The sequence below is a fragment of the Clinocottus analis genome, unplaced genomic scaffold (genome assembly GCF_023055335.1).
Source record: "Clinocottus analis isolate CAN_PGR_092001 unplaced genomic scaffold, fCliAna1.0.p SCAF_1, whole genome shotgun sequence".
Taxonomy (NCBI): Eukaryota; Metazoa; Chordata; class Actinopteri; order Perciformes; family Cottidae; genus Clinocottus; species Clinocottus analis.
This window is the reverse complement of record NW_027175820.1, coordinates 16,697,590-16,724,775: the sequence shown is the minus strand read 5'-3', so window position 1 is coordinate 16,724,775 and position 27,186 is coordinate 16,697,590. Positions and strand designations below refer to the sequence as shown.

The 27,186-nt window shown below is 39.1% G+C and overlaps 1 protein-coding gene across 1 annotated transcript; it reads right to left on the bottom strand.

Annotated features, from left to right (window-relative positions):
• Positions 1-8,988: 8,988 nt before the first annotated feature.
• Positions 8,989-22,292, bottom strand: LOC137798166 (AN1-type zinc finger protein 3 homolog). Its single transcript, XM_068595423.1, has 6 exons — positions 21,928-22,292; positions 16,136-16,176; positions 15,583-15,768; positions 13,798-13,863; positions 11,839-12,048; positions 8,989-9,592 (listed from the first exon to the last, which is right to left on the bottom strand). The coding sequence occupies exons 1-6, from the start codon at positions 22,008-22,010 to the stop codon at positions 9,438-9,440; spliced, it is 741 nt and encodes a 246-aa protein (XP_068451524.1). The 5' UTR covers positions 22,011-22,292; the 3' UTR covers positions 8,989-9,437.
• Between the last annotated feature and the right edge of the window lie 4,894 nt (positions 22,293-27,186).

The window sequence follows — 27,186 nt, the reverse complement described above, 5'->3', positions numbered from 1 at the left end:
TGATAGTATTAATCAGTAACGTTTCTTTTTTTTCAGTCAAATGTGTCCAGATGCTAACTTGATGAATTATGTTTGGATGAGATGGAACATGCTGTCAGAGCTGCAGAAGCAGAAACATAAATTAGTTTGGTAGCATGTGCAGTGGTAGGAAAATATTGGTGGAGTCACACAATATTCATGAAACAAAATGTAATGATGCAGTCCAAACATTCCAGAGATATATCGCATTGAACCATTGGTATAGCTGCTGAATATAACTAAGTAACTAATTGCCATATCAACTCGTTATAGTTGCACTTATTACTTGTTAATGTTGCTCCTAGGGGGAAAACAAAACAACAGTTATGCAGGTTTGAATCATTATATTTAGGCCATCCACAGACTTTAAAAAATAGCCCAGAGTGTAATCTGCAATGAAAACGATTGCCAATGGCTTCTTGCCAAATCACATTATTATGGTTTGGCGATGGCTGAGGGTCGTAAATGTTACCTGCTCAGCAAAGCAGTGTAATTCCTAGCCTGTTATTATTTATGATGACCCTCAATCATTCTTGTGCAGGCAGCTGATAGCAGAAAAATAGGTCAATGTTGACACCTGTTTTGTGTGATCAGCCATAGTGAAACACAAAAAAGGCATCACAGAGAGCCTTCAGAGGCCACAGAGTGATGGCTTAACATCACTGAAAAAACTCACCCAGGCTGACATTTACCACTTTAGTAGTCCACACATAGACAAGCAGATGCACTTGTATAGAATGAGACATATAGACACACACACACACACTCCACGGGGTTTATCCTGAGGTACCTGCGATCCCATTTCAGGAGATCGGCCTCTGCTTGGATTGGTTTCCCACTTTGGAGAGCGAGAGATGGAAATGGATTGTCGAGTTGTCTTCTGATTGATAAACCATGCATGTGGTTTCCACAGCTAACCCTGGATGTGTGTGTGTCTGTGTGTGTGTGTGTGTGTGTGTGTGTGTGTGTGTGTGTGTGTGTGTGTGTGTGTAAAAGGTGATGTGGTGTAAAATGTATTTTAGATAAAGCTGATACTAAAGGACTGTTGATGTGATGGTGTGTGTGTGTGTGTGTGTGTGTGTGTGTGTGTGTGTGTGTGTGTGTGTGTGCATACTGGTGTGAGGTGTGAGTCTATACACTTATTTCATTCAGCTCTTGAGTAACTTCCTTGATCTCAAGAAGTAGTAAAAGCAGCAATGCCATGCTGATGTCAAACAAGAACATTAAGTCCCAAGAGGTTCTTCTTTTGTAAATGGATTTTCCTTCTCTCGGCTGTTACCCTGTCATAGATCACGCAGCTCAAATACACAGCTTGGACGTGTGTGACTTATATGAACCAACAAAATGCCAGGGAGCGATAATTATGTCAGTTCTCCTAGTATTATTATTCAAATTTGAAATGTGTGCTCAAAGAACAGAAATAAAGGATAAAAAGAGAACAGTGAGTTTTATAGTTTTATGTGCTTGACATTTATGGGAATGGATCAGGAACACTGTCAGAAAGGACTGTATAGACACAGTCTAAGAGAGGAGCATTTGAAGGCATGCAATACTCCAACATTCTGAGAGAAATCAAGAAAGATATGTTTCTTGAGCCCCATCAGAGTCAGTAGGGTAACTCAGGACATACAGTATCCAAACTGCAGGTATTTTAAGAACAATTTTATAAACACACACACCAGATGTGTGCAGTTTAGGGAGAACAAAAACACCAATACACTTTGGGAGACTTGAATGTAAAGCAATCAAAAGCTAAGTTAATGAAAAATGAAATGTCTCTGGTTTGATGTGTTTCCACAAGCACATGAAGTGTGACACAGACAGGGATGATCACGGAAAATGAAAAATCACTTTAATAAAATCATACCAGTAGAACAATGCCAAATTACAGTTTATGTTCAGCGTCAGTGGATGTTCAATGGCTACCAGAGGAACACTTGCAGACAGAAGATGTCACAATCCAATATGCGAATGGTGTCACTTAGTGCTGATATTTGAACAAACTATATGGCAGTTCAGATTAGATCCAATATAGAGAACATATCTCTTTTGCATGTCTGTAAGTACAGTTGAACAATCTTGAGGGAAGAGTTTTTAGCACTTTAAAAGTAAAAAAAATCTAATATGTTCTTCCAGCAGCTCCTCTGCTCAGGTGCTAATGAGGGATTGTGACTCATCTGGATAGACGTAGTACCCAAAGCTGAAAAAAACAGCATGCTTTCTTGAAAAATAATAATATATAGATATAGGCGACCATATCTGGCCAGGGTGCAGCAAAGTGTGCAGCAAAATCGTATTGCTATATGATCCAAAACGCAATACTAACAAATGATTACTCTTAGTCCACTGTTCCAGCTTATGAATTGCAAAATAGATCAAAGACGGAAGCTCACACCTCCATACAAAGTAATAGTAAAAGCAAAAGTTGGTAAAATTTTATAATGCACAAATTAATAATGTAATAAAGATACATGCATAAATCATTTTAATCTTTGTAACACATTCTTTGTTGCACATTTTGATGTCTCAATAGAATACACCTTAAAGCCTTGCCGTTGACAAATACTGCCTCTATTTGCTTTTTTTTCCTTCTTGAAACATAACCTGCTTGATCAAAAGCAAACTGCTATCCATTGTTTAAACAATTAGACACTTTTTGTTGTTTCAATAAACAAAGAAAGGGACGATTGTCAAAATTTACACATGCACATGTCCTTATCAAAATCAATTCCATTTGGCTGTAAAAATATGAGCGAAAGCAGATTTAGATAGAACACGAGTTGCAGTGAGAAACACTTTTCCATTCATTGGCATTCATTATTGTATTTTCCGATGTTATTTTTGAGACATCCACGATTGTGGGCTCTGTGGGCTGCAGACTGACAGTGTTTCAGTCAGGTGGTGATGTTTTTTAGCATGGCTGTAAAAGGCTGTACTTGTGCACTTTCTCTTTGAATGTCTGTCATGCTCGCCCAAGGTTATGAATGTGGACTGTGGCGTTGGGACCAACAAACAGCATTAGTTGTGTCCGGTCCTTGTAAGAGCCTGAAAGAAAAATGTGTTCACTGGATTCAACCTAACCCGGACTTACTTTGCTGGAAGCAGAGAATGACCTTTGCACATCAACTTCTTCATCCATTACTGCATCAGAAAGTACACTGATGTCCATAAGACTCGGTGTAACGTGTAACATCCCATAAAATGTCTTATGACTGATAATGTTGGACGTAATGCTTTATTACCAAAATGCTACTTCATGGCATATTCTGTTCGACCGTCCCTGCCTGGTAAATGTGCATACCCTTTAAACTCCACACCCCAAGTCTGCAACGCAGAGTTTCTGATAAAAATACCAAGTCTCATGCCAAATCATAGGATCGGATGACCTAACCACAGTCATAGCTTCGCCATTGCCCCCCTCCTGGTCCCGACTGTCGTGTTTTTATTTGTTGTCGAGTAGTGTTATTCAAATGTAATTAAGATTTTGCATGCTATTGTATCAATTTCATTGCACGGAAACACTGAAGCACATGTAGTATTTACAGAACAATACATGGCACTCACTACTTACAGTGATGCATTACAGCTACCAATTTTAAAAAGTTGACAAAATGGGATATTTTTCCCCCAAAAAGCCAATGTGGTTGTTCAAATCCACTGAACCAACACAGTATGTTTTGTTGCTTGTTATGCTGCAACTGTCAAAGCTGCTTCTTTGGTCCAAACTGGATTCACATTTTTTAACCTCTGGGTCTCGGGAACAGACCATGCATGGATACGCTACTGGCTGCAGAAGTAGAGCAGAACATTACACCAATAAGTAAGAAAGAGCGGAAAGCTAAGAGAGGACTGTTGAGAGATACGGCTTTGAAAGACGAAGGTGAGAAAGTCAGGGGAAGAGAGAGGCAGCAAGAAAGAGAGAGAGATCCATACAAGCTGCACAGTTTGGCTTCCGTTTAGAGAATTGAGAAACAGGAAATCAATAGTGGCAGCCACCCAGACAGCCAAAAAAATGGAGGCTTTACATTGGCACACAGTAAACGATAACTACACATTAATAAGGAAACTGCTATTTGGGGGGAAATGAGACGCTATTGTTGGTTTGGGCCTTGTTGTGGAATGAGAAATAGACAAAGAGTGAGTGTTGCAAAAATAAATTATAAAATGCAATGCAAACACATCCAAACAAAAAATGCTGCTGTTGATGATTCTCCCTTTTTGTGCAAGTAATTAAAACATGACAGTATGTTGTTTATCCTATAGCTTTACCTCACAGTGGTCTAATGTGAAATCAATATTACTATGTGCAAGATTGAACAGCAGAAAAACATTAAGGGTTGGACAGAAGGCCTTCTAGATATCTGCAACCAGCACAGAGTTTTGTGATTATTTTAGCAGGGTTGTGTTGAATGTTATTGACTGTGGGGATTGTTTAGCTTTCCTTAAGCTATAATGTGTGAAGCAGGTCAATGAATCAGGTAAATACAGGCTGATGATATCATACGCCCCTGCTTCTATACTTAACAGTTTAATTGCAAAATTGACACAAAATCAAAGAAGAAAATTATACGGTGTATAAGATTGAACAGCAGAAAAACTGTGTATAATTTTCTGCTTTGATTTTGTGTCAATTTTGTCTTAAGCGTTTACGGCTGTGTATATAATATACACACAGTCATTAACGCTTATGATCAATAAAGCTTTGTGAAACTGAGCTCATCCTTTTGCAATTGGAAACCTCTAGCCTTCTCTCCATGCGTCATATAGATCACACTGTAATACAGACGTCCCCGTTTGTCAGTAATTCCTCATTATAGTCTCACCCTTTCAACTGGTTTAGCTCACTCTGTTAAAGTCTTTCTAAAATTGAAGAGAAGTGTACAGTCAGCGCCCTCCTTAAAGGTCACATGGGAAAAAATGTCAGACTGACAGTAATGGCTGCACTGAGATTAGATCTTCCACCGTGATGTTAATTTCCTCTTAAACCTGACCAAATGTCAGCAGCATGCCTGTTTGAGGTTCCTGCAGCATCGTGTCAGTTTGTGGTGGTTAAAAATGGTAATGAATGGTGCTGAGTCATTAGCTATGCTTTTGAGAAAATCATCATCATATAATGCATGCCAACAGTAGGTGGGCATCCACGGTAACATCTGCAGGAATGCATGGCGATGAATGCTTTTCAAAGTGATTATTTCATGATATAGTTAGAATACAAATTATCTTTACGAGAGTTTTCTGTGTGCAAAGTTTAAATGAGACATTTGTATCCACTCTAGGCAGCAAAAAAAACAAAACGTAAACACCTTCATGGTAAACTTATTAAAGCAAATAGTGGCGAATTACACATTCAACTCATACAAAAAAAGAAGATTAACATTAATTTGGAATTGTGATTCAGGATACTTGATGAATGTAAGTCCAATATTCACTCTCTTTGAGCTTGGAAGGAAATTGGTCGGCACCGATGCTTCTAAATGCTCCACTATGTTCAACATAACTGTGTCGGCTGGGCAGTTAGCGAACAATCGGTTTACAGCATCAGGCCAAAAAACATCTGCCGACTGCACCTGAACACGCCGATGAGAGCTGCGAGACGAAAGAAAAAAGTTGTGGGTTTGGTGTCATTTAAGCAGGAATTTAAACCTCTATGTTGTCTTATAATTTCATGATTTATTTTCAGCTGCTTTGTAACTAACTCATGAATCAATTAAGTAAAACGTAAACAGCCTTTTACTATTCCTATTAGACACATTTAAAGCATAGTATTATTTTACTCAATATGCTCTGTTATGAAGACCTGATTTCCCTTGTTTGTGTCGCTTATTTGCATAATAAATGAGGAAGAAACATCATCAGAGTTGAAGTGGATATAATGAACGTAATTACAGACATGCAATTACAGACAGTGTGCAACTAATTTACTAAGACTAATAAGCGACTTCACTATTACAGAGTAAAATTAGCACTGCCTGGAAATAAGACGCTGAACACGAGACAGTGAAACTGATCCTGTGATTACTCTGGACGCTGTTACCTCGCATTGCATCGACTGAATATCTTGAGATCACTCTCTCACTAAGTAGGATTCAAACTGGTGCCTTCTTTTTGAAGTAAGAACTGAAACACTAGTACTTTTCTCACTCGTCTTCACTCACAAAATACTGGTTTCAGCAGTGGAGACCTGAAGTTACATTTGGATTAGCAAGATGGACAAAGTGTTTAAAAAAGCCAAATCCAACAGAAGGATGGTGGATATAACTAATGTTAGTCAATCAAGGCAGTAAGCATGGCAGGCGTCCTTGTTGGTTGAGCTGTAAGGAGATTACTTACCACTGGCCACAGCATCTTATCCCCAAATCCTGCTCTAAAACTAGACAGCCTGGAGCAAGCATGCTTCTTGTTCCAACCCAATCGTGGCACTGTGCTTCATCCTGTGTGTCAGGCTATAGTCAAGACAACATAAAACACAAGAGAGTGCAGACTCTGACAACCAAAACAAAAAGAGGGTTTGAAAAAAGCTAGAGGGTTTAAGATTACACAAAACCCCAATGTATTCCAGCCAAATTAAAAAAAAATAACAAGCAGGTCCATATCTACTTCTTTCGCAATAATTGGGAGTCGGGTCAGAAAGAAATATCAGCATTGAGACAAGTTCTGGAAGTCAACATATGGCACACTTTTGTACAAATAAAGAGCATTTAGGGAGCTCCAAATTGATCATAGAAATTTCAAGTAAAAAATGTACCAAACAAATATCAATCCACCAGTCTTTGAGATCTCCTGGGATACTGTCTGCATGTGAAATACGGGTCCAACACCGAGGCTGGGAAACTTTAAAAGAAAGATTGACACGGATAGAAAATGAGAATTACATAAGGACACAACTTCCAACCACCTTGACAAAGGTGAAACTTCCCATTTAGGTGCCAACTTCCTGAGTTTTGGCACAGTTTAGGAGGAGGGTGAGAAATTAGACTCAGGCCACGATCAAAAAGCATCTTCAAACGTTTGAAGATGCTTTTTGATCGTGCCCACATGTTTTCTTTCCCACAACATCAATTAGTGCAGCCGGCCCACAGGGCTCATTGCTGGCGTCAGAAGCGCCTCTCGTCAAAATTCTCCATGAGCGAGCACACATGTTCACACGCAAACAGATATGTCCAGTGAATGCGAAGTAGGTTCATAGAAACCCTCAGTGAGCATAAAACCATCGTTTACATCATTTTAAAAGGAATTGGCAGGATGTTAAGACATTGCAGGGAGCCAGCAACATGTTGCAAGAAGGCTTCAACTCTTTATAAACCTCAACTTACATGCATTGCAAATGCAGAAAATGTGGATATAAGCTCATCCCACTCTTAAATTTCCTCTCGCGGAGTGAGACTGCAGCTTCCAACCCGAGATTTAACTCTTGTTTTCTCACAAACAATCCTTCATCTTTTCATCCATCATGTCAATAAGCACACTCGAGATGTTCACACTTTGTCTAATCCAGTTTATTCTTTCTCAGTAAAAGAAATAGTTGGAAAGGGGAAGCATAAAGTAAAACAATGGAAACAAAAATATAGAATTTTCCACGTTCATCTTCCCCTTTTATAACCACATTACAACCAAAAGAAAAAAAAAGCAGTTCTACACTAAAGTGTAAGTGAAAAGCAAAGAGGGGTTAAATAAGGTTTTCTTTAAGATACAGAATATTCATTCATTATGCATGTTCTGTTCATTCCTTCCATAGTCCACCAGGAAAACATTTGGAAAGTAATTATTTGCAGATTTTAACTTTTAGCGCACTGCTCACCCCAGCCCCTCTCTCTCTACAGCAGGACAGAGGGAGAGGGAGACAGAGAGGGTGACATACGGAAAAAGTAGAGCGATCAATAAGGTGAAAGATGAGATATGAAAAGTGAAAGGCAGGAGGAGGAGAATGCATGTGAGCTCATCGTGCTAGCTGGAAATGAAAACATGGGGCCTAAAAGGAACGATGCAAATTAAAGTACTGTAGTTTCATATCAAATAACCTTTATATGTGGATAATAGAAATGAAAATTAAGGCCTAAGACATTATGCGAAACCTGAACTATAACAACCGACACACATCTTAAACAGGAACCTCTGAGTGGCGCTCTTCCATCTCAGCTTCAGTCCACACTCAACAGCATTGTCTGATCTTGCCTGCTTGTGCTCAATGTGAACAACAGTCGAGCACATGAAACACGTGTGTGAGAAAGAGTGCGTATTTGCAAAAGTATAGACATGTGTGGACGTATACAACGCAGACATTTCAGGTCCAGTCCTAAATCGTACGCACATTTCAATATACGTCACATCCTGTTTATGTTGTCTTCCTGAAGTTTGTACACATCCAGCACACGTAATCCACATGTTAAAAACAGACGTGTGCAGAGGACATGTCTTCATGCGGGAGGGCTGTGGGGAAAAAGGAGATGACGACTGAGACAAAAAGAGGAAGACAGAGAAAATCTGCCACGAATTAAGTCCCAATCAGTCACATGCCAACGTTGCTGACAGATCAGTGTGCAATCCAAGGACAACCAGCTCACTTCCACCACTGTAAATCATGAATTTGGACTTCCAATATCACCCCAGTTTAATTGTCCACAATAGCCTCCTAAAAAGCGCAGAACACACCTTTTTTTTATAATCTTAAAATAAACAATGGAGTAAAAAGGTGTCGTGTGGAGGAAAGAAGGATGCAACTTGGAGGTGAAGGGAGAAGATTAGGCTTTGATATCCTGAGGTGGTTGATTAACAGATGTTTTGCAGTTGTGGATGGCCCGGGGGGTAAGACACAGACTTGAACTGAGGCTGGCTTGCTTGATTTGCGTCACAAAGTCCATGCTTGGCGCAGAGTACAAATCCGCTCTGTCTGATTTTGAGGTAAAGAGCACAGTCTATAAACAGCGCCAAAGCAGAAGTGTATGCAAAGGGTGTCCATCCTTTTTTCTCCTCCTCCTCCTCATCTTCATCAATCTTTTTTTTCTTTTTCTTTTTTGAGGTAAAGAGTATAGTCTTAAACTGGCTTCCGGGACAAACATTTGTATAAAGCATTGTATTTCTCCACGTCATCTTACTGTGCTCGCACTTGTGGAGTCAGCAGCTTGTGACAAAGTGAAGAAATTGTATATTTCCTTTGCTCTTTATTGTTCTGTTATTCCTGGGTTGGGATTTTCCAAAAGGCATCTTAGCAGCAGGGATATGATCAAGCCAACAGAAGCAGAAAACAATGAGGATATGGGGAATAGAGTGAGCATAATTGAAAGGAAAGGGTGAAGGTTTGTATCCAAAAAACCTGCAAGAATCTTGAAAAACAAAATGAGAAGAAAACAAGATAAAAATCAAATCCCTGTCGGTGCTAAGACACCGTCTGAACACTGAGATTCTTCGAAGGGAGCGGGCGCTCAGGAGCACTCTTCTCCGATGCGCTGGCATGAGCGGCCCACCTTGCGGTCCAGCTTGACCATCTTCAGGACAGCCTCCTGGCGACCACGGCCCAGGTGGTCAAACAGACACTCGTGTTGCTCTGGAAGCCGATGGAGCATACAGAAGACATAACCTGGAGGGGGGCGGGCGAGGGGTATGGGTGTACAAAGAGGGGGGGGGAGTGGTTAATTTGCCAAGGTCAGCAAATATACAAATATTATGTTGTCTGTACTTCAACAAACGGAATGCAAAAGAATACCGTACGATATATTAATAGTGCATCAAACATGCATTTCTGCATACAGACAAATTATGTGAAACCCATACAAATTATACAAAAAGGTTAAAAAAAAAAAAAATTAAAAAAGAAGCAACACATTTAGATGCCAGGACAGGTTGACAAACATCTGTATAACACAAGTCTTTGTAAATGGCGACAGACATTAACATATTTACTGCGCTGCAACCATGCCTCTGGAACAGGTCTGGTTACCAGAAAAGACATTCTGGTTAATAGCTTCCTCCTTTGACTCCATTCAACAAAGGCAGACAACCCTCATGGACTCTCTGTGTCTACTGTAGCACTCAACAAAAGGCACTGCCACTGTAGGAGGCTCGTTAAGCTCAGAGATGCTCGTTAGCGCTCGTCGTCTTAAATTCATTCATTAATACACATAATAACACTGCTGGCATTCAATGAGTGGTGATTAAAAACCCAGTTTGACAGCTGGTTGCCATGCAATTAAAACCTATGTGATTACAGCGCACGTAGATGGAGTGGAAGGGAGAAAGTTGTGTAACAATTGAGACTTTTAAAAAGGGGATGGGCTGCTGGACACTGGGGGCAACAAGGGAAATCAAAACTACTTCCAGTTGCTTTACTGCAATAAAAAGGACAGAAAAATGCTTTGATGACGAGTGTAAAGGGTTATGGGAGACACCTTTACAACAAACAGCATATACATGTCACTCTATTTTAAAGGCAAAACAAACGCAAATACAAGTGATGCCTCAAGGTAATTATTTTCAGCTGCCTGAAAAAAAATCTATGTGTTACGACGGATTTCCATTACATAATTTGTACTAGCTTTAACTGCACCAACTGATGATAAGCAAGCTATGTCAGACTTTTTACGACCCTATTTTTTAAGCAAGAGAAACCATACTTATTCTGTTATTCCCTTATTGGAAATCAAAAAAAGTTTCCACCAAGCACACTGAAACGAGTTGAGTTTTTAAAACATCAATAAGAGGATGGGAGGAAATTTTGGTTATAATGTACCGTATGACTGAATCTTTTTATTTAAATTATAGTAAATTAGGAATACCACAGCTTATCTTCACACAATAGACTCATTATCAAAGGTTACTGGTTATGGAAAAGGTGTTTTTCCAACTTTGGGACCATTGTGTGCGTAGTGAAAGACAAGGCCGTACCAATCAGGAATTAGGTCCCGCTTTGGTTCGATCTCAGACGAGAACCTGTATGATCTAATTAGCTTTTTAAGCTTCGTTTCATACTCAGACCTAGTCAGATGAATGTTACAGCCACTGCGTAACAGCAGAAGTCTAGCGAGTGTGACAATACTGGATCAGATAGTCCACCAGAGATTTATTTTCTTCCCCCATTTACTATCTGAAAAGCGTCCGTGCTTTCAACTCATTATCAGACCTTCTTGGCTTACACTGAGAAACATTTTGCAGAAGCATTAGCAAAGTAATCTGCAATGAAAGCGATAGACCGATATCACCATAATTGCCACAATTTCCCCTTCAGTCTGTAAAAGCATGTTTATATAGTGAGCATTAGACTATTAAGGATGGATGGCCCATGCATTAAGCAGCGCCTGCTGGGAAAAAAAAGGCAAGTCAATTTCCAAATTAGAAATTGTTGCGTGGATTTACGTAGAGGGTCTTTAAGTAGCAAAGAGCTGTGACTGTTTAAGTACTTTAATTTGTATGCAAACAAGTTGATTAGCGAGCCAAGTATTGCTTTAAACTGCATTAGTGTTCATGGTAATTGGCTTATGTTTTATGTGCAATGTGAAACATTCAAGCTTTCTGTAATGATCCCCCCAAGGCTAGCAAAGGCACTCCTCTGATCATCGACACTTCAGTCACCACAAAAACACATGGTAAGGTAGGTGATGCATTCAATGTAGAATTATCCAACATGTAGTTATTGTATTCAGGAGGCCAATATTAACCACTGAAAGAATGCACATGCAATGTATTTAATAATAGCAACCACTACTTAATATTTATGCTCTTGAGTGCGAGTGAACCTGTGCATGTATAAGTATTGGCGTGTATCTGGTCATGCGTTGGAATATGTGTGTGTCCATGCATGTTTATGTGTGTAGACTTGTATCATCGTACCACAGCGACAGGAACCCAGCTCTTGCTGAACCAGCTCCAGTTTGGTTTGGCAGCGATGGCAACGTTTGCGGCTCCGCTGTTTAGAGCCACTGCGAGATGAGGATGATGATGATGATGCAGACAAAGATGACGATGAAGACTCTTCACCCTCTGGCACGTCACCCACCCTTACTCTCTTCTCGGGTGAAACATCACTTTCCGACTCCGAGGCTGGGGGGAAAAAGAGGAAAATAGCAATCGCAGAGGTCCTTAGCTGCAACAGCATTTATTATTTTCTATATTTAACATTTTGTAGTTGTCACAACAGTAAGTACAGTAGGTTTTGGTTTAGACTGTTGTAGTTGTGAACAATCGAGACGGTTGAAACAAAAATGGAAATAAATAATAAAACCATGATTGCTTAACAGTCGATATTAAGACTATTTTTGCATTGGGTTAATATTTGACTATGCAATGCAACTAGACATCCCCATACTCTACTGATCAACAAAGGGTAATAATGGCAACTTAAATTATTGTATTCTGTTTTCTGTAGTTCTCGGATACAAAGCATGTCAAGGTTATTCAGTCTGAAATCTGGTTTTTCATTATATCTACCGATCCAACAATATACTTAGTCAAAGCAAGGCAAATCTTTAGTACCATCCACATAATGATCTAAAAAAAACATTCATCTCCTGAGTGACAAGCACATCAGCTTTGAATTAAAAAAGAAAATGTCCAATGATGAACTCCATCACAACTTTAATTTACTATAAACTGTGAGATGGACTGCTGGAACAAAAACACCCCTCTGTGTTACATGAAAAGGTGCTTTGGAGATGAATGATTCTCCCGCATTAGATGTCATTGCAGCCAGCATCTGAGATGGGGAGAGCATGTCGCAACTTTCTCTGGTCGGCTGGAATTTCAACTCAGCTTTTTCTCATCAATCCTGCAGACTTTTTCTGTGGCCCGGCCGAATGCTGATCAGCACTCAATAAATCTCTGAGAACTAGGCCAAGCTGAGCAGCCAGATCCCCCTAGCTAGCCCCATCGATCCCCAAATGTGCTAAAGCATGTGTGTGTGTGTGTGTGTGCAAGTGCAAGTGCATGTTGTGCCAGCCTTTCGTTATCCTGGTAAACCTCTGTGGACAATTTACAGTGGCTGAAATGTTGACAATGCACAATTTTAATTGATTTGTTAAAAATAAAAAAGTAAAGGCATTTGAACGATGAACCGATTTAATAGTTATGGTTTGCACTGAAGTGTATCCAGATTTTAAACCGAAACACATTTAGAGAGACAGTAAAAAGTGAAACGTCAACTCAGCCACATCAAAAGGTTTAAATGATGGTGCGTGTGCATGTGTGTGCTCGCATGATCCCGCGGCATTAGACTAGGGATCAACATGTCCACACACCACTGCTAAGCCCTGCCTGCTCTGCAGCTGTCTTAAGTCATGTGCGAGTTTTCACGTGTGTTCGCGTTAGCAGGTAGTGTGAAAGCATGGAGAAGCGACACTGACACTAGAAGTTGCACTGTTTAGACATCCGCCTTATTTAACTTATTTTAATAAATAAGAATGCTCCAGCTCCATGCATCCATGCTCCAGCCCTGTCAGAAGAGCGTCACTGAAACTGTCGTCTCGCTTTCTCTTTCATCGTCTATTTCTTAAATTCGTAGAATCAAAACAGAGAACCTTCTTATTGTGATGTGACAGTGAGTTAGAAGTATATACACACATTCACCCTGGCATAGTAAGCGCTTTACATTTGCACCCTCTCGCAGATACATTGCATTCCCAATATCCTTCCCTCTGATGTTTCCACTGAAAGTACAATTAACCTGGCTATTTAGAAATCAATCCAATGCCATTTATGCTAATGGTTCCCCCATTCCAATACCCTAAGTGGACATGACAAGCACACAGTGAATAACGCAATAATGGACATTGTAATGGCAGAGCTGAGGCATACCTGACTCAAAGGAGCGTTTTGTGGGAGTGGAGAGTGAACTGAAGACTGCGTCTGTGCTGGATACTTCTGAAAGAGATGCAGTAAGAAAAGGGGAGACAATGAGGAAGGAAAATGGAAGAAAAGAGAGGACATAAGGATACTAGTTTGTTGTTGTAATTTCCCTCATCAAAGTGTAAAACACAACCAAATGTCTTCTGGCTATATTGATTTATAACAGAACGATAAATAATTCCACAATAAATCATGTAAGAACAGCGAATACTGTGGTACCATTTTGTACAAGGTAGCGAGATTTAAAAAAAAAAAATCCTTTTATACGTCTTTAGCAGTTTTTTCTCAGAAATAGATTGTGATAGATATCTGGGAGGAAGGCGGCCGTAGTGTGCTTATGTGCAGAGCTTCAGTTTACAATAATATAAAAGACAAATGAAAAGCTAGAACCAATGACCTGTTACCATTACTTATACAACTAATGAATTATCAAAACAATTGCAGATTTCAGCTGAAGTGACAATAGGTAATATATCAGCATCAAGCTCAAAGTACAGCTGAGGCTGATGTGTAGTCGGCCATTCATTCTATTGGGTTCTTTACTCAACAAATATTTTGGGATTAAAGTGGAACGTTTAACTTGTTGATGGCGCATAAATAAGTGATCGTGAATGAATGAGTTTGTCAGTTTGTGAGTGAAGAAATTAGTCTAAAGACCAGAAATAAGTAACCATTTTTGCACTTCTGCTTACCGATATAGATAGATAGATAGATATTACTCCTGCCATTTGTATTTACACAAAGATCATAAAGGTGATGTTCATTTGTGAAGATTATCTTGCTGAGCAAATCATGTAAGTATTATACACTTGCTTTTGCCACAGAGTTTACTTTGTGCAACAATCCACAATCCAGAAATTGCATTGGCTTTTTGTCGAGAAAACAAGAGCGCTGCTAACTTCCGGGGTTGGTCAATAAAAATCTGTCATCCCTGGAGCACTCTGTTACCATGAGGGCCTTTTCTTTTTATCAGCTATAATCATGTACTGCTGTAACAAGGACAACGTTAGTGTGGGAACATGTTTTCACAAGTTCATCTATTTTGGAGCTATTTTATTGTCCTGTCCTGAATCGGCCTCTGCAAATAACCTTGTCACTGTACAGCAATGACCAATGAACTGGCAATTGTAGGTGTCCTCTTAAAACCGTCACTTCTAAATGGATACCCTTTGCTATCATTCTCTCTATTTGTGCCATGAGGACAAATATAGCCGGGGCAGGGGCACTGCAGCTGCTGCTGGTAGGAACTAGGAGCCGTCTTCTGCAGAGATGCCCTGGACTATGAGCAGCAACACTCTGATATTGAACACTAGAATTTAGGGCTGCAACAACAAATTGATAAAATCGATGAAAATCGATTATTAAAAAAGCTGGCAACAAATTTCATTATCGATTTGTTGTGTCGCGCAATTATTACGCCACTCAATAATTTGCAGGGATTGAGAAAAAAATAGTTTTTATCCGATTAATCGAAAAAATAATAACCCAATTAATCGATTATTAAAATAATCGTTAGTTGCAACCCTACCAGGATTAGAGTGTGCATTGAAAACAGTAATAATTTTGCAGCCCATTAGGCTCACATTACTTCAATGTGTACTGCAAGCAATACAAACTAAAATGACCCCTTCCCTTAGACCTTCAAAGATGGAGCGCTCTATAGATTCATTGAAAAAGGTAGCAAGAATCTAGTCACTCATCTGAAATAATAAAGAGGATTAACTGCCGTCCTACCGTCCTGAGCAGGTAGAGATGGTGCTCCCGTCTCTCCTGGCGAAGGGTCCTCTGATGCTTTAGGCATCGACATTAGCGACTGACTAATGCTGCCGTTTGTTTCAGTACAGAAGATGTCTGCTTGGTTGCTGCTGGAGCTTGAGGCCTTTGGGGCACAATCGTCGTCTGGCTGTTTCTTCTGAATATCTATGGAAAAAAGGTAAATGGTGAGACATTTGTGTGCATCTGTGAGACATGTTTGAATACATCCATCAGCTTTGGGGTATGCAGAGGTTGTTAACTTGAGCAGCAGGCCAAACAAGTGTGGCATAGTGGGAACTCAAGTGCATCTCTGGATGGTGTTTAATATCATTTAGAAACTTTGGTACACTGACAGTTCTGTTTGAATAATATTGAAATGGCTTTAGATTTTAGAGGGGACAAAATACTCCCTTAAGACTTGAGCAAAAGCCCCAGACTTGACGGCTTCTAAAGAGTATTGAATTGAGAAGGTATGGGTGAACATGGAAAACACAAGGTATGCCAACAAGCACACAGAAGAACAAGGACTTACCTGCGAAACATTGTGAACAGAGATTCATAGTTTTGCTCGATCTGAGGAAAAGAGCAGAGAGAGAAAACAAATGTGTTCATCAAACAGCTTGTATAAGAATCGAAAGATTTCAGTGTGGGATGCAAAAAAAATATTTTGCTGATGGGTATCCAATCCAAAGAGTGACATGTTTCCACAATCCTCAAGTCCCTGAATACATTAGTTCTAACCCTAACCCTGCAGCAACCAGTTCTTACACAGACCCACTCTTGAACTTGAAAATGTATAGAATTTATAGAAAAAAACACTTAAAACAGTGGATAAACAAAACAATAAGACTGAACAGATTTAATCTGAGGGGGTAGATTGTTCCTGCGTTCTAGGACACAAAGGAGCAGCCGTCTTTTGTTGTACATTTGGCCTGTGGTAAATCCAATCGGCTTTGGTAGGAAGAGCTAAGTGGACACTCGGTGGTGGAAGGTATTATTAGCTTATAGATGGAGGTAGAGGCTTGGCCATGAAGTGACTTTTTATGTGAAAAAAAATCGTAAAATCAATCCTGAACTTTCTCCGAAGCCAATGCAGAGAGGCTAAAATAGGAGTGATGGCAGATGTACGAGCAGTCATCAGTTAGAGATCCAAAGGAAGATCCACAGGTTGACCAGACTAGCAGTTAAATACTTTATATTCATCAGGTGGCCAGAACCACCACTCCAATTAGATGTTTGTGCACCATGTCTGCTGGTAGGAAGGCCAAGTGAGCCGAGTTTGTTAACATGGTAACCACAGAAACTTGATAAAGCAATATTGAGTCTAAGCTGCGTTTTTGTGCATTTAAACTTTTCAAAACCCAGACTCTTTGTAGAATATGTTTTGGAATCTCCCTTCTAGTTAGAATAAGCAGGAAAAAAATTATATAAATTAAACAGTTCTATTGATTTAAAGTTGCACTCCCCTTTATCATTTATATATATATATATATATATATATATATATATATATATATATATATATATATATATATATATATATATATATATATATATATATATATATATATATAATGGTCAGTCGTGTCTGACTCATAAACAATAAGTCTGTACAAAGCACTAACAGTATGGTATAAGTTGGTACAATTTTGCAAGCAAACAGTTGATTATTATAGGGCCTCTCATTGGTGTTGGCAGTGCACACAACTGGCACGGCAACCACTCAACTGGTCTGATGAAGGTGAGCAGGGGGCATAAATGGTGAACATTACAAACCTCATTAACTTGCCCTTTTCACCAGCTACAAACACTTCCAAACATACCTTTCCCTTCCACATCGTGGCTAAAGATATAAAATAGCTGTTATGGGGTTGATTACTGAAGCCTTGCTGATTTCAGTTCCACAACTCTATCACAACAGATGGCTCTCGCTTTCCTCTCAGAGGGATCCTCTCATTTCCTCTCCAGTCCTCGTCCTTACTGTCTGCGCACTGAGCGTGACGGTCGCTGCTATCAGTCACATTCTATTTATTTTGGGTGCTTCGTTGAACACCTTTGTTCTCATTTTTAAATGTAGGGTCAGCTGCAGTCGACTTGAGGGCTGTCTGTCAGTCTGCTGGTGTGTGGTATTGGTTATAAAACAGAGAGGAGGAAGCAAGGGGTAAAAATAGTAGAAAAAGCTAATCATGAGACACGGGCAGGGAGGAAGCCGATACTGGGTGATCAACAAGTCATATCCTGTTGTCACCATTATAAATCAGAGGTAATCAACTCAGGGATTAATTAAGGAACCAAAAGGGTGAGAAAGGATGAGGAAAAAAAACATGCAGGAAAGAACATGCTGCATGCTTATTATGCTGAGTGGAGTTTGAACAGACAACACAATTGGCCGACTGCTGTTACTAATGAGAGTATCTGATTGGAACAGACAGGAAGATGGGCTCGGTTGCCGTGGTGATGCAGTTTGAGTGACACAAAGGAGCAAAGGCTTGGATGGGTTGATACATGTTTCGAAGAAATAGGTAAAGTACAAAATAACTTATAGTAGTCTGTTAATGGAGAGTACATTGTGTTGCTGGTGTACTTGATGTAATTACTAAGACCATGTCAAATTTGGGGACTAAAAGGGAGACAAAGAAAGGCTCGGCTGTGGTTTATGTTCCAGGGGGAGGAAAGATTAGACTTTATAGTTCTACATTTTAACCTGCACCATATGCAGAGGTTTTGTTTGCTGATGGGCCTTTCAATAAAAACTGGACAGGCAGCACAAGCCTGTTCAACATGTCCGGCAAGGATTAAAAACACATGCATTCAATACTTTTGTTAAATCCAAATCATGTTTGTTATCAATAGCAATATAAGGCTAATTAATAAACTCATTCTTAATGCAATTGCTTGATAAATCCAGCAATTCACTACAGCCTTGGCAACAGCAATCTCATTACTTATAAATGTTTTGTGCTAATAAGAAATCACTACAATAGGTTGGTTGTGTAGTAGTATGGACTTAAGGAATTGCATTATTTTTCATATATCCCTGTATCAGAGTAACCTAGAATCAACAAACAGAAGCTGTGTCTTTCGCAATGTTATTTTTTTACAAAAGTGTTTGGCATGACAAAAACACAGGACTATGTTCAACTTACTACATAAAACAAGCTGCACTTGCCAACCTTGACAAGCAGGTTCACAAACATTCACAAATCTAACAAACACAAACTATCTACACCTGCAACCAAAACAAACTGATAGCATGAAACTTGCAGATTGTTAATAACTCGGCTTACATCTGACACATTTCTGATTACTAATCCCTGATGTATTTCAGGTTCACCCTATCAGCAAATAAAAATCTTCCTCCACTAAATTAGGCATGCTACAACCCTAATTTCAAGTTGACTAAAAAACTCTGCAACAGGATCATCTTTAAGAGACACAAAACTCATCCAATAAAGTAAACCAAAGGGGTGAATAACATTTTCTCTTTCCTTCTTCCTTTGCCTTTTGTATCGAAGATCACTTTGAGACAATCACTCCTTCTGCTCTCGAGTAGAAACAACAAAAGGAAGAACAAGCTGCTAAATGACGGATGTATCAATGGTTCATAAGCCACGCTGCATCAGCCACAAACATACACGGTGCACCTGAATGTGCCCTTTTCAAACAAGTTTGAGGCAGAAAGAGACACGTGGAAGTGAACAAATTAAAGAGACACAACATGTGAGTGCCCTGAGGGCTATAAAATAACCTGAAGAAACTTGTGTTTCATCTGTTGTCATCAGGCCTGGAGCACACAATTCAACCATTTCCAGTGTTTCCACATCTCAAACCAAATAACATAATGCAACAGTCCTCTGGTCTTCTGGAAGATCCAAGGACTGACACACTTTTCAGCAGGATGATCAGGGGACAGATTTCTGCACCAAATCCATCATAACCAGACAATAAGACCCGCCTAATTTCAAAGGCCTCTCCTAATACCACTGAGAAATGTGGTACACTAGGAATAGCCAAGTACACTGTTTGGATAAGGTCCATCTTGTAGTCAAGTGAAACATCACAACGTGCACTGGACAATCTGGTGTCTTCATACTTTGTCCAGGTTTCTTGTCTCAGTGATCACAAACATTGAGAGATTCCACTTTTCCTTGACAGACTACATATTTAGTGTTAAAAGTGCAAGCTCAGCTTAAGTAGCAACCAACAATCATTTTCAATATCAGTTAGTCTTCAGATAATTTATTTGATTAATTGTTTAGTCTATAAAAGAAACAAGCCTTATTACCATATTAAAATATAAAATTGTGTCTAACCAACAGTCCAAAACACAAAGATATCCAGTTTACTAGCACATTTTATAAGGGGAACCAGTGAACTTTTGCACATTTTGCTTAAACCTAAACGATAAATCAGTATGAAGAATTGTTGATACACTTTCTAGCGATCGATTCATTTATTAATTGACTAATCAGCTAATGTTTGCCGTAAAAGATTAAATAAACTGTTACTGCTGAGTTCACCTCCACAGAAAGTGACTTTTACCACAGAAGGGAAATGGGGGAGGTGCAGCTTATAATCAGGGTTGTCTCATATTTGTGTAATACTGTGAAAGCACATCCAATTAATTGTTTTTTAAAAATCACAGATAAATTTAAAGAAAATGTTTTGTCTGAAAATCATCTACATTGTTAGTCACACATTGTCAACTAACAATGTAATCAAAACAACACTGGGAACTAATGCCTATATAATTCATTGTGGATTAGTGACTGGGTGAATGATCGTTTAAAAAAAAAAACAAAGACTAATATTACAGTGAGAACAGCAGCGACAGAAAATTAAATAATCAGGGTACATATCTCAGTGGCCTTCTATAAAATGGGCCATCACTGTGGATTTGATCAAAACAGTTACAAAATTGTGTTACAGTGTTATAACACAATGTTGAAAACGTGGAGGACGTTTAATGCTGAAAGTATCAAAGCTTGTAAGCAAGCGTGGACCTTTTGTGCCATTTGTAATACTGTAACAAGACGGAGAGATGGCATGATTTTGATACAGGGTAAAAAAAAATGTTAACACATGTGAACTGTGATCAGGTGGGTCATCAACAATTCAACCTCAGGTATCAAGATCTGAACCCTGATGCAAATAACATTTGTGTCTTTTATTGACCTGGTTGCTTTTAAACTGAGACTGTAAAAACATAAAATTCCTTCTTTTTTTAAACTTTTTGTTTATTTATATTTTATTTAATGTGGAAATACCTAATTGATATTACACCTCTTCCTAAACAAGACAGCAGTACTGCATATAACAGTTACAGCAAATGGCATTTGTCATCTTAATTCCCTCACTGGACCCCCAATATGCAATGTTACAAACATATTTCAGCAAGCCATATCTAAATCTAAAGTGAGACTGTTGTCCCGAACTTCAGATCAAGCTGTCAGGCGGGCAAGATATCATCATCAAGATATCATCCAAATCCAAATAATAATAACAATAATAATAAGATAGACAGATAGATAGATAGATAGATAGATAGATAGATAGATAGATAGATAGATAGATAGATAGATAGATAGCATTGCATAAATTACTCTAAATGTAAAGTACCATTGTGTATATATACACTGTGTGATACTTTTAAGTGTTGTTTTAAAGTGTTTACCACTGTAAATATATGGTATATGTATAAATTAAGCACACATTCCAGCAGACTAAAATGGTTTTGATTGGTGGCAGGTACACTTGCAGATACTGAAACGTGAACAATCATGTGAACTGAACGTCAATATTGGTCTCAAAAACCTCAGGATATCTTGGGCTCATGTGTCCCAACACACTAGACATGATAAGGCGTCCTTCGTGATGATTCATGTGCTTCGGGGAAACTAAAACAAACGCACTGTGTCAATGTATTCAACTGCGAGTCACTGTATTAGCACATATCCTGCTTTACAGCTAATTTGAACTGGTAATGAAAACTATAAATGACTAGTTTTCCACCCAGGTCCAGTTTCTGTGTGATATCTCTAACTAGCTGCTTCGTTCATGAACTGAATACTTTAAAACCAGCTAGTCACATTACCTGCAGGGTTTATCTCCCCCTCCCCTGAGCCCACCTGTACGGGTTAAGGTTAGCGAGGCCAGCTGGTGTTAGCTCGCAGCTCATGCTACAAAACAATGGGGAGGGGGTAATAACAAGAAGGGCAGCTCATCCCTGTGTGAGCTGCTAAAGCTAATGGCTATAGCAACTCTGCTAGCTCGGAGAAAGAAAGCATCTTGCTATCGAGACATTTGAGAGGTATTTCGCCTTACCCCCAGAAACCACAGGGGCAGCGCGGGGGTACGACGTTCACGGTACTCGGTGGATTGCTGCCCTCGCTCCCTGTGTCCCCCATGTCGGTCTTTCGCGTGAGGCTGTTCCGCGTCGCAGGTGAATCCGGGGTTGGAGTGAGGGCCTCGTATTTGTGTTCAGATATTACCTGGCTGTGACAGTACAGAGGCAGTACCCTCAGCCAGATTATCCTTCAACGTTTCAACTGAACGAGGAACGGTCTGCCGACACGAGCGGCCACGGACTCTGTAGAATTATAACAGCTTAAATCGGCGTTGAAAAACTGGAGCCGTCAAAGCCGACGACGGGCAGAGCCACCGGGGGAATCCTGGGCCGATCAGCTGGAGTGAGGCGCAAACCACTACCGGAGAGGGGTGGCGTGTCGGTATAGAGACGGCGAAATGTTACCGATAGGGGACGGAAAGTGACAAAACATAATACGGTTCTAATATTCTAAGTCATATACATGCTGAAACACCACTTAAACTCGGTAAATGCTCCTTTTTAAATGTTTCATTTAAAAAAGTACTTGTGTCAACGTGGTATGACCCGTACCAAACTGTAGTCGTACAACTAGAAAGCCTTCAACACAATGTTACAATGTTCTCTGTTTTTCAGCCACATTTCATGTCGGAAAATATTTAGATTTCAGTCTATATTTCCTTCACTAGCCTGAGAAACATCTGCTGTTGTTGAACTGGACCAACATTTTATTTGTAATGACCACACCTGTCATTGTGCCTGTGTCCATTACTTTTTGAAACACAAGAAGATTTGAAAAGCATGTTTTCTGCTTCCTAAAAGCAGAATTATGGTTAAAAAAAATTTTTTTTTTAAAAAGTGCAATATATCTGAATGTTCTTTCATTGTATGCAGGCTGAGCAAAATGTTTCAGTTTTGTCATATAACATGCACATGTAAATAACAGGGTCCACAATGAACCATTTCCATTTTGCTCCGTTGTCTTCAGAATTCTGGTATTTTGCATGTTGGCTGTCTGTCAACTTGACAACGGTCACTCTGAAACCCATTATTTCCAATGGCTTACACTGTGCACAAGATTGCTTTTCACTGTATGAGTGTGATGTTGCTGAACGCTGCACAATGACTGCTTATGGAAATATCATGGTATTATATTATTGTGATAATATTTAATAGTATCAATGTTACTATTGCAAGTAGTTTATTAAAAGTTATTTTGAATTAAAATGTCATTACCAAATCTTGAAAGATGTCTTGATCCGTTTTTCTCCTTTAAGATGGCAAGGTCTACGGGTCGTTGAGGATGTCCTTTAGTCTGTTTGTTCAGTCCTTTTTTAAACAGAGTCATTTAATTTAATAGCTATTGGGCAAATGCCCTTGAAATGTGTCTTTTGACCTGATGTTATGGTCCTACATGGATGAATCCCAATAAATAGACCCCTGAAACTTAATTTAGCACCAACATAAACTGGTCAGAATTTCCACACGTCCAACTCAGTTCATGACAAGTTACATCTAAATGTAATTCCCTTTAGCCTTAGCTGTAGGCCTACTGTAGATCTACTAGCAGCCTATACATTCAAATGCCATGCTAAAATTAAGCATCCATTAGGCCTCTCACATTTTGACTCATCAGCTAGATGTAGTGTAGTCTTTGTCTGGGTAATGAATGTGTTTGTGCCCCTATAGACAATCTCACAGGTGTAAAAGTAAACATTCCAAATGTGTCCCAGTTTATTTTCTGTCGCAGTGCAAAGAATATACGAAAGAAGAAAGGGCCATAACGTCACAAAACTGACATTGGGGCTAAGCCTTTAGTATTGTGCATGAATTGGATTGTAATATATATATATATATATATATATATATATATATATATATATATATATAAATATATATATATATATATATATATATATATATATATAAATATATATATATATATATATATATAAATATATATATATATATATATATATATATATATATATATATATATATATATATATATATATATATATATATATATATATATATATATATTCATCAGCATCAGCTGACAGGAAGTAAACATGGACCTTAGCTGTTGCCTGTAGCAATGCAATTCCATTGAAATGGTCCATACATTAGTGGTTCTTTGCAATGAGGATTTGGCAATGCCTAATGAAGATCTGAAAGATCAAATAAAATAGCTGGTAAATTTTAATACAGCACATGTCTTTTTGTTTAAATCTTGCCTCAATGACATGGCTTACTTATATACTTAAACTGAGACATTATTATTGGTGTTCGTTCCAGCTGCTTTAAACTATAGGTGTGTTAACCTGTATGCTGACGTTAGCACTAAAATAAAATCACCACAATAATGTGAATTTTAAATTAGTCTATATTTTTCACTTATTTTCAGTTGCATGTTTGTCCAACCACTTATAAGATTGGCCCTGGACACTTTTGTCTTGTGCCTCTCTAACAGTAGGGATGGTTAACAAATTGATATCTTAAGACAGCATGTGTTTCATTTGACGCAAAGTCAATATGAAACCTCAATTCTGCAAAGATGTATTTGTCAATAACTAGATATTTTCTGTTCAACCAAAACTGGGGAGTCAATAGGTTTGTACTTCTTAAATCTTCATCACTCAATATCATAAAATGTGAGCTAAAGTTCGAGAAATAATGTATTCCACAAAACGTCTGCAACTTGTAATCACTAAAGAAACTATAGTTAATATTTTGCTGACATTACAGAAGATTAACACTGTCTGCTTTCCTGCTTGGGAATGGAGTTGTTTCATGTACACAAATATTGATGGTGATGTCTGCGACAACAGAAATAGCATCAATGAATCCTGTTTTTCACCTCAAAATGACTTTGAGAAGAATGCAACACTTTACTTTACAGACAGGAGGTTTGGATTCCCCTCAGTAAAACCTGCCAAGAAGAATCTTCTGTCTGCAGGGAAGGACAAGTGGGCCCTGGGTGGAATGAAGATAGATAGCTGATAGTTCATTAGCTAGTTAGGCACAGGGAAGGGGTATACCGCAGAGGATTACAGAATCTCATTTTTCAGAGTTGCTGAGAGCCCATATTCCTGTGCAGGGGCAGACAATGCTCGCAAAGACGAGTTGTTATTTTCCTCTCAATTTCAATTAAAGCAGAGTTGTCTACATTGACCTATTGCCACTTTAATACTTTGTATTTCTGATGGGATATTGTTTAAACTAAACAGATACTGGTACTTCAGTGTAGAAAACATCACCATGGCTAGCCCCAATTTTGGCCCGTAGTGGAAAAGTGTTTTTGCTTTTCTCCCCACAGTCCAGCCTCGGGCTGGTTATCCTCTAGAGATTTGCAGAACACCACTTCAAAGGCAGATCCCCTCTCCCCTCGTATCGCATACCCTCTTTCCCCTCCGCTGCTATAAACACAAGAACTTAAGGAATTAATTAGACACCGGATCAAACACGGGTTAGTAAATTCAGCTCACTGAAGATACCAGGAGTAGTGTAATCACATGTTGAGTATCCCTTGCCGTGCGGGGTATCTTTGAAATGTGTGGGGAAGCCTGGATTTCATTTCAGATCCAGCAGGACAGTTTACACTGGCAGTCGCTTGACCCCTCTCTTCACCGAGGAATACATTGAGGGATATTTTGCGGGCTGTGCTTTTCACACTAAAGGACAGCGCCACAGCTCTGTAAACATGCAACAACAAAAAAATGTCCTTGATACAGCAACTGCTCGTGAAAGGCCTATTTTTTAAAGACTTTTGGTCATGATGGGAGCGCCATGGCTAACAACAAAAAAGCAGAAGTCCCAAAAATCTGTGAAAAATTATAAATACCTGTTTATGTTCAATCAGAATCAGCTTTATTGGCCATGTGTGTACACAATTGGAATTTGACTCTGGTTATACATTGCTTTCGTCATACGTATGTACATAATATAATATACAATAAACAAGATAAATATTTTTTTAAAAGACATTAAAGACAACAGAGTAGTTAGAGTAGTGCAAGTAGTGTAGATGGAGGTGTCGGATTAATCATTTATCAGACAGCCAATGGAAAGAAGCTGTTCCTATGTCTGGTGGTTTTGGCGTACAGTGCTCTGTGATCTTTCCAGCCCGCTTCCTGACTGGAGGTGTACAAGTCCAGAATGGAGGGCAGGCTGGATCCAATAATTCTCTCTGCAGACCTGACTATCTGTTGTAGGTGAAGAGATTGAGTTGTTGTTGGTCTAATCTCTGTCCAAGGTGTTACTTCAGCTCCATCCAACCCCTCGGTGTAACCAATATAATATATTCATTTATGGGTAAAGTAACCAATCACAGCCTGCACCTTTGCACTGTGCATGCAGTTTACCCAGCTACAGTTGCATTACTCCATGTGTCGATAAAGAGAGTTGATTCATGGCTGCTAATATAAGAGGGGCGCTCTCTACAACAAGCTCGAGATCGATCGAAAGGGAAATAAATCAATGTGAACTCATTTGTCCATGAACTAAAGTATTTCTTATCTTTTAATGCCATGCCAAGATACGCATGCTGTGTGTGTTATTGACGAGAGGAGACGCAACATGTCAGAGCTTGTAGATGTGTTTTGATGGGCTGTATGAGAAAACAAGATGACCAGGTTAGTCAGATAACTGTGAACACAGTATTATTGATTTGAATAAGTGGGCTGAATATGTAGACTTTAGATATTGATATCTAACAGTGATATTTACTCAGGTAAAGTTTTATGGATAATTAATAATCGCAACATTACATAGGAAAAGACGGTTGATGCAGTCTGTCTTAAATTATTATTTATGTTCAGTCTCTCTCTTCATTTCTCTCGCTACAGTTTTGCAACACACTTGGCAATGCAGCGTAATGTATTGCGCTTTCTGTGTTTTTTATTGATCGCAGTCGAATGATGCAAATGCCTTTTTAATCAATGTGACATTTTCAGCTACACAAATTCTTCATTGACAGATGAGGAAAAACCTATTTGACAAGGGGTGAGAGATCATAACTCGGCTGTGAGGCAGCAGTGGCAGTAGGTAATGTTTGGACGTACAAGCAGGCAGAATAAACATCAGAGAGGACCCTGCCTGCAGCCAGAACCCCCCCTTTGGCCCCACTACTTTCACCACAATTTATTGTGTTACCTATTTGTACCTATTAACCTCTTCCTCTTTCTTTTTCTGTCTCTCTTTCACACACACATAAGTGTGTACACACACACACACACACTCACACACACACACACACA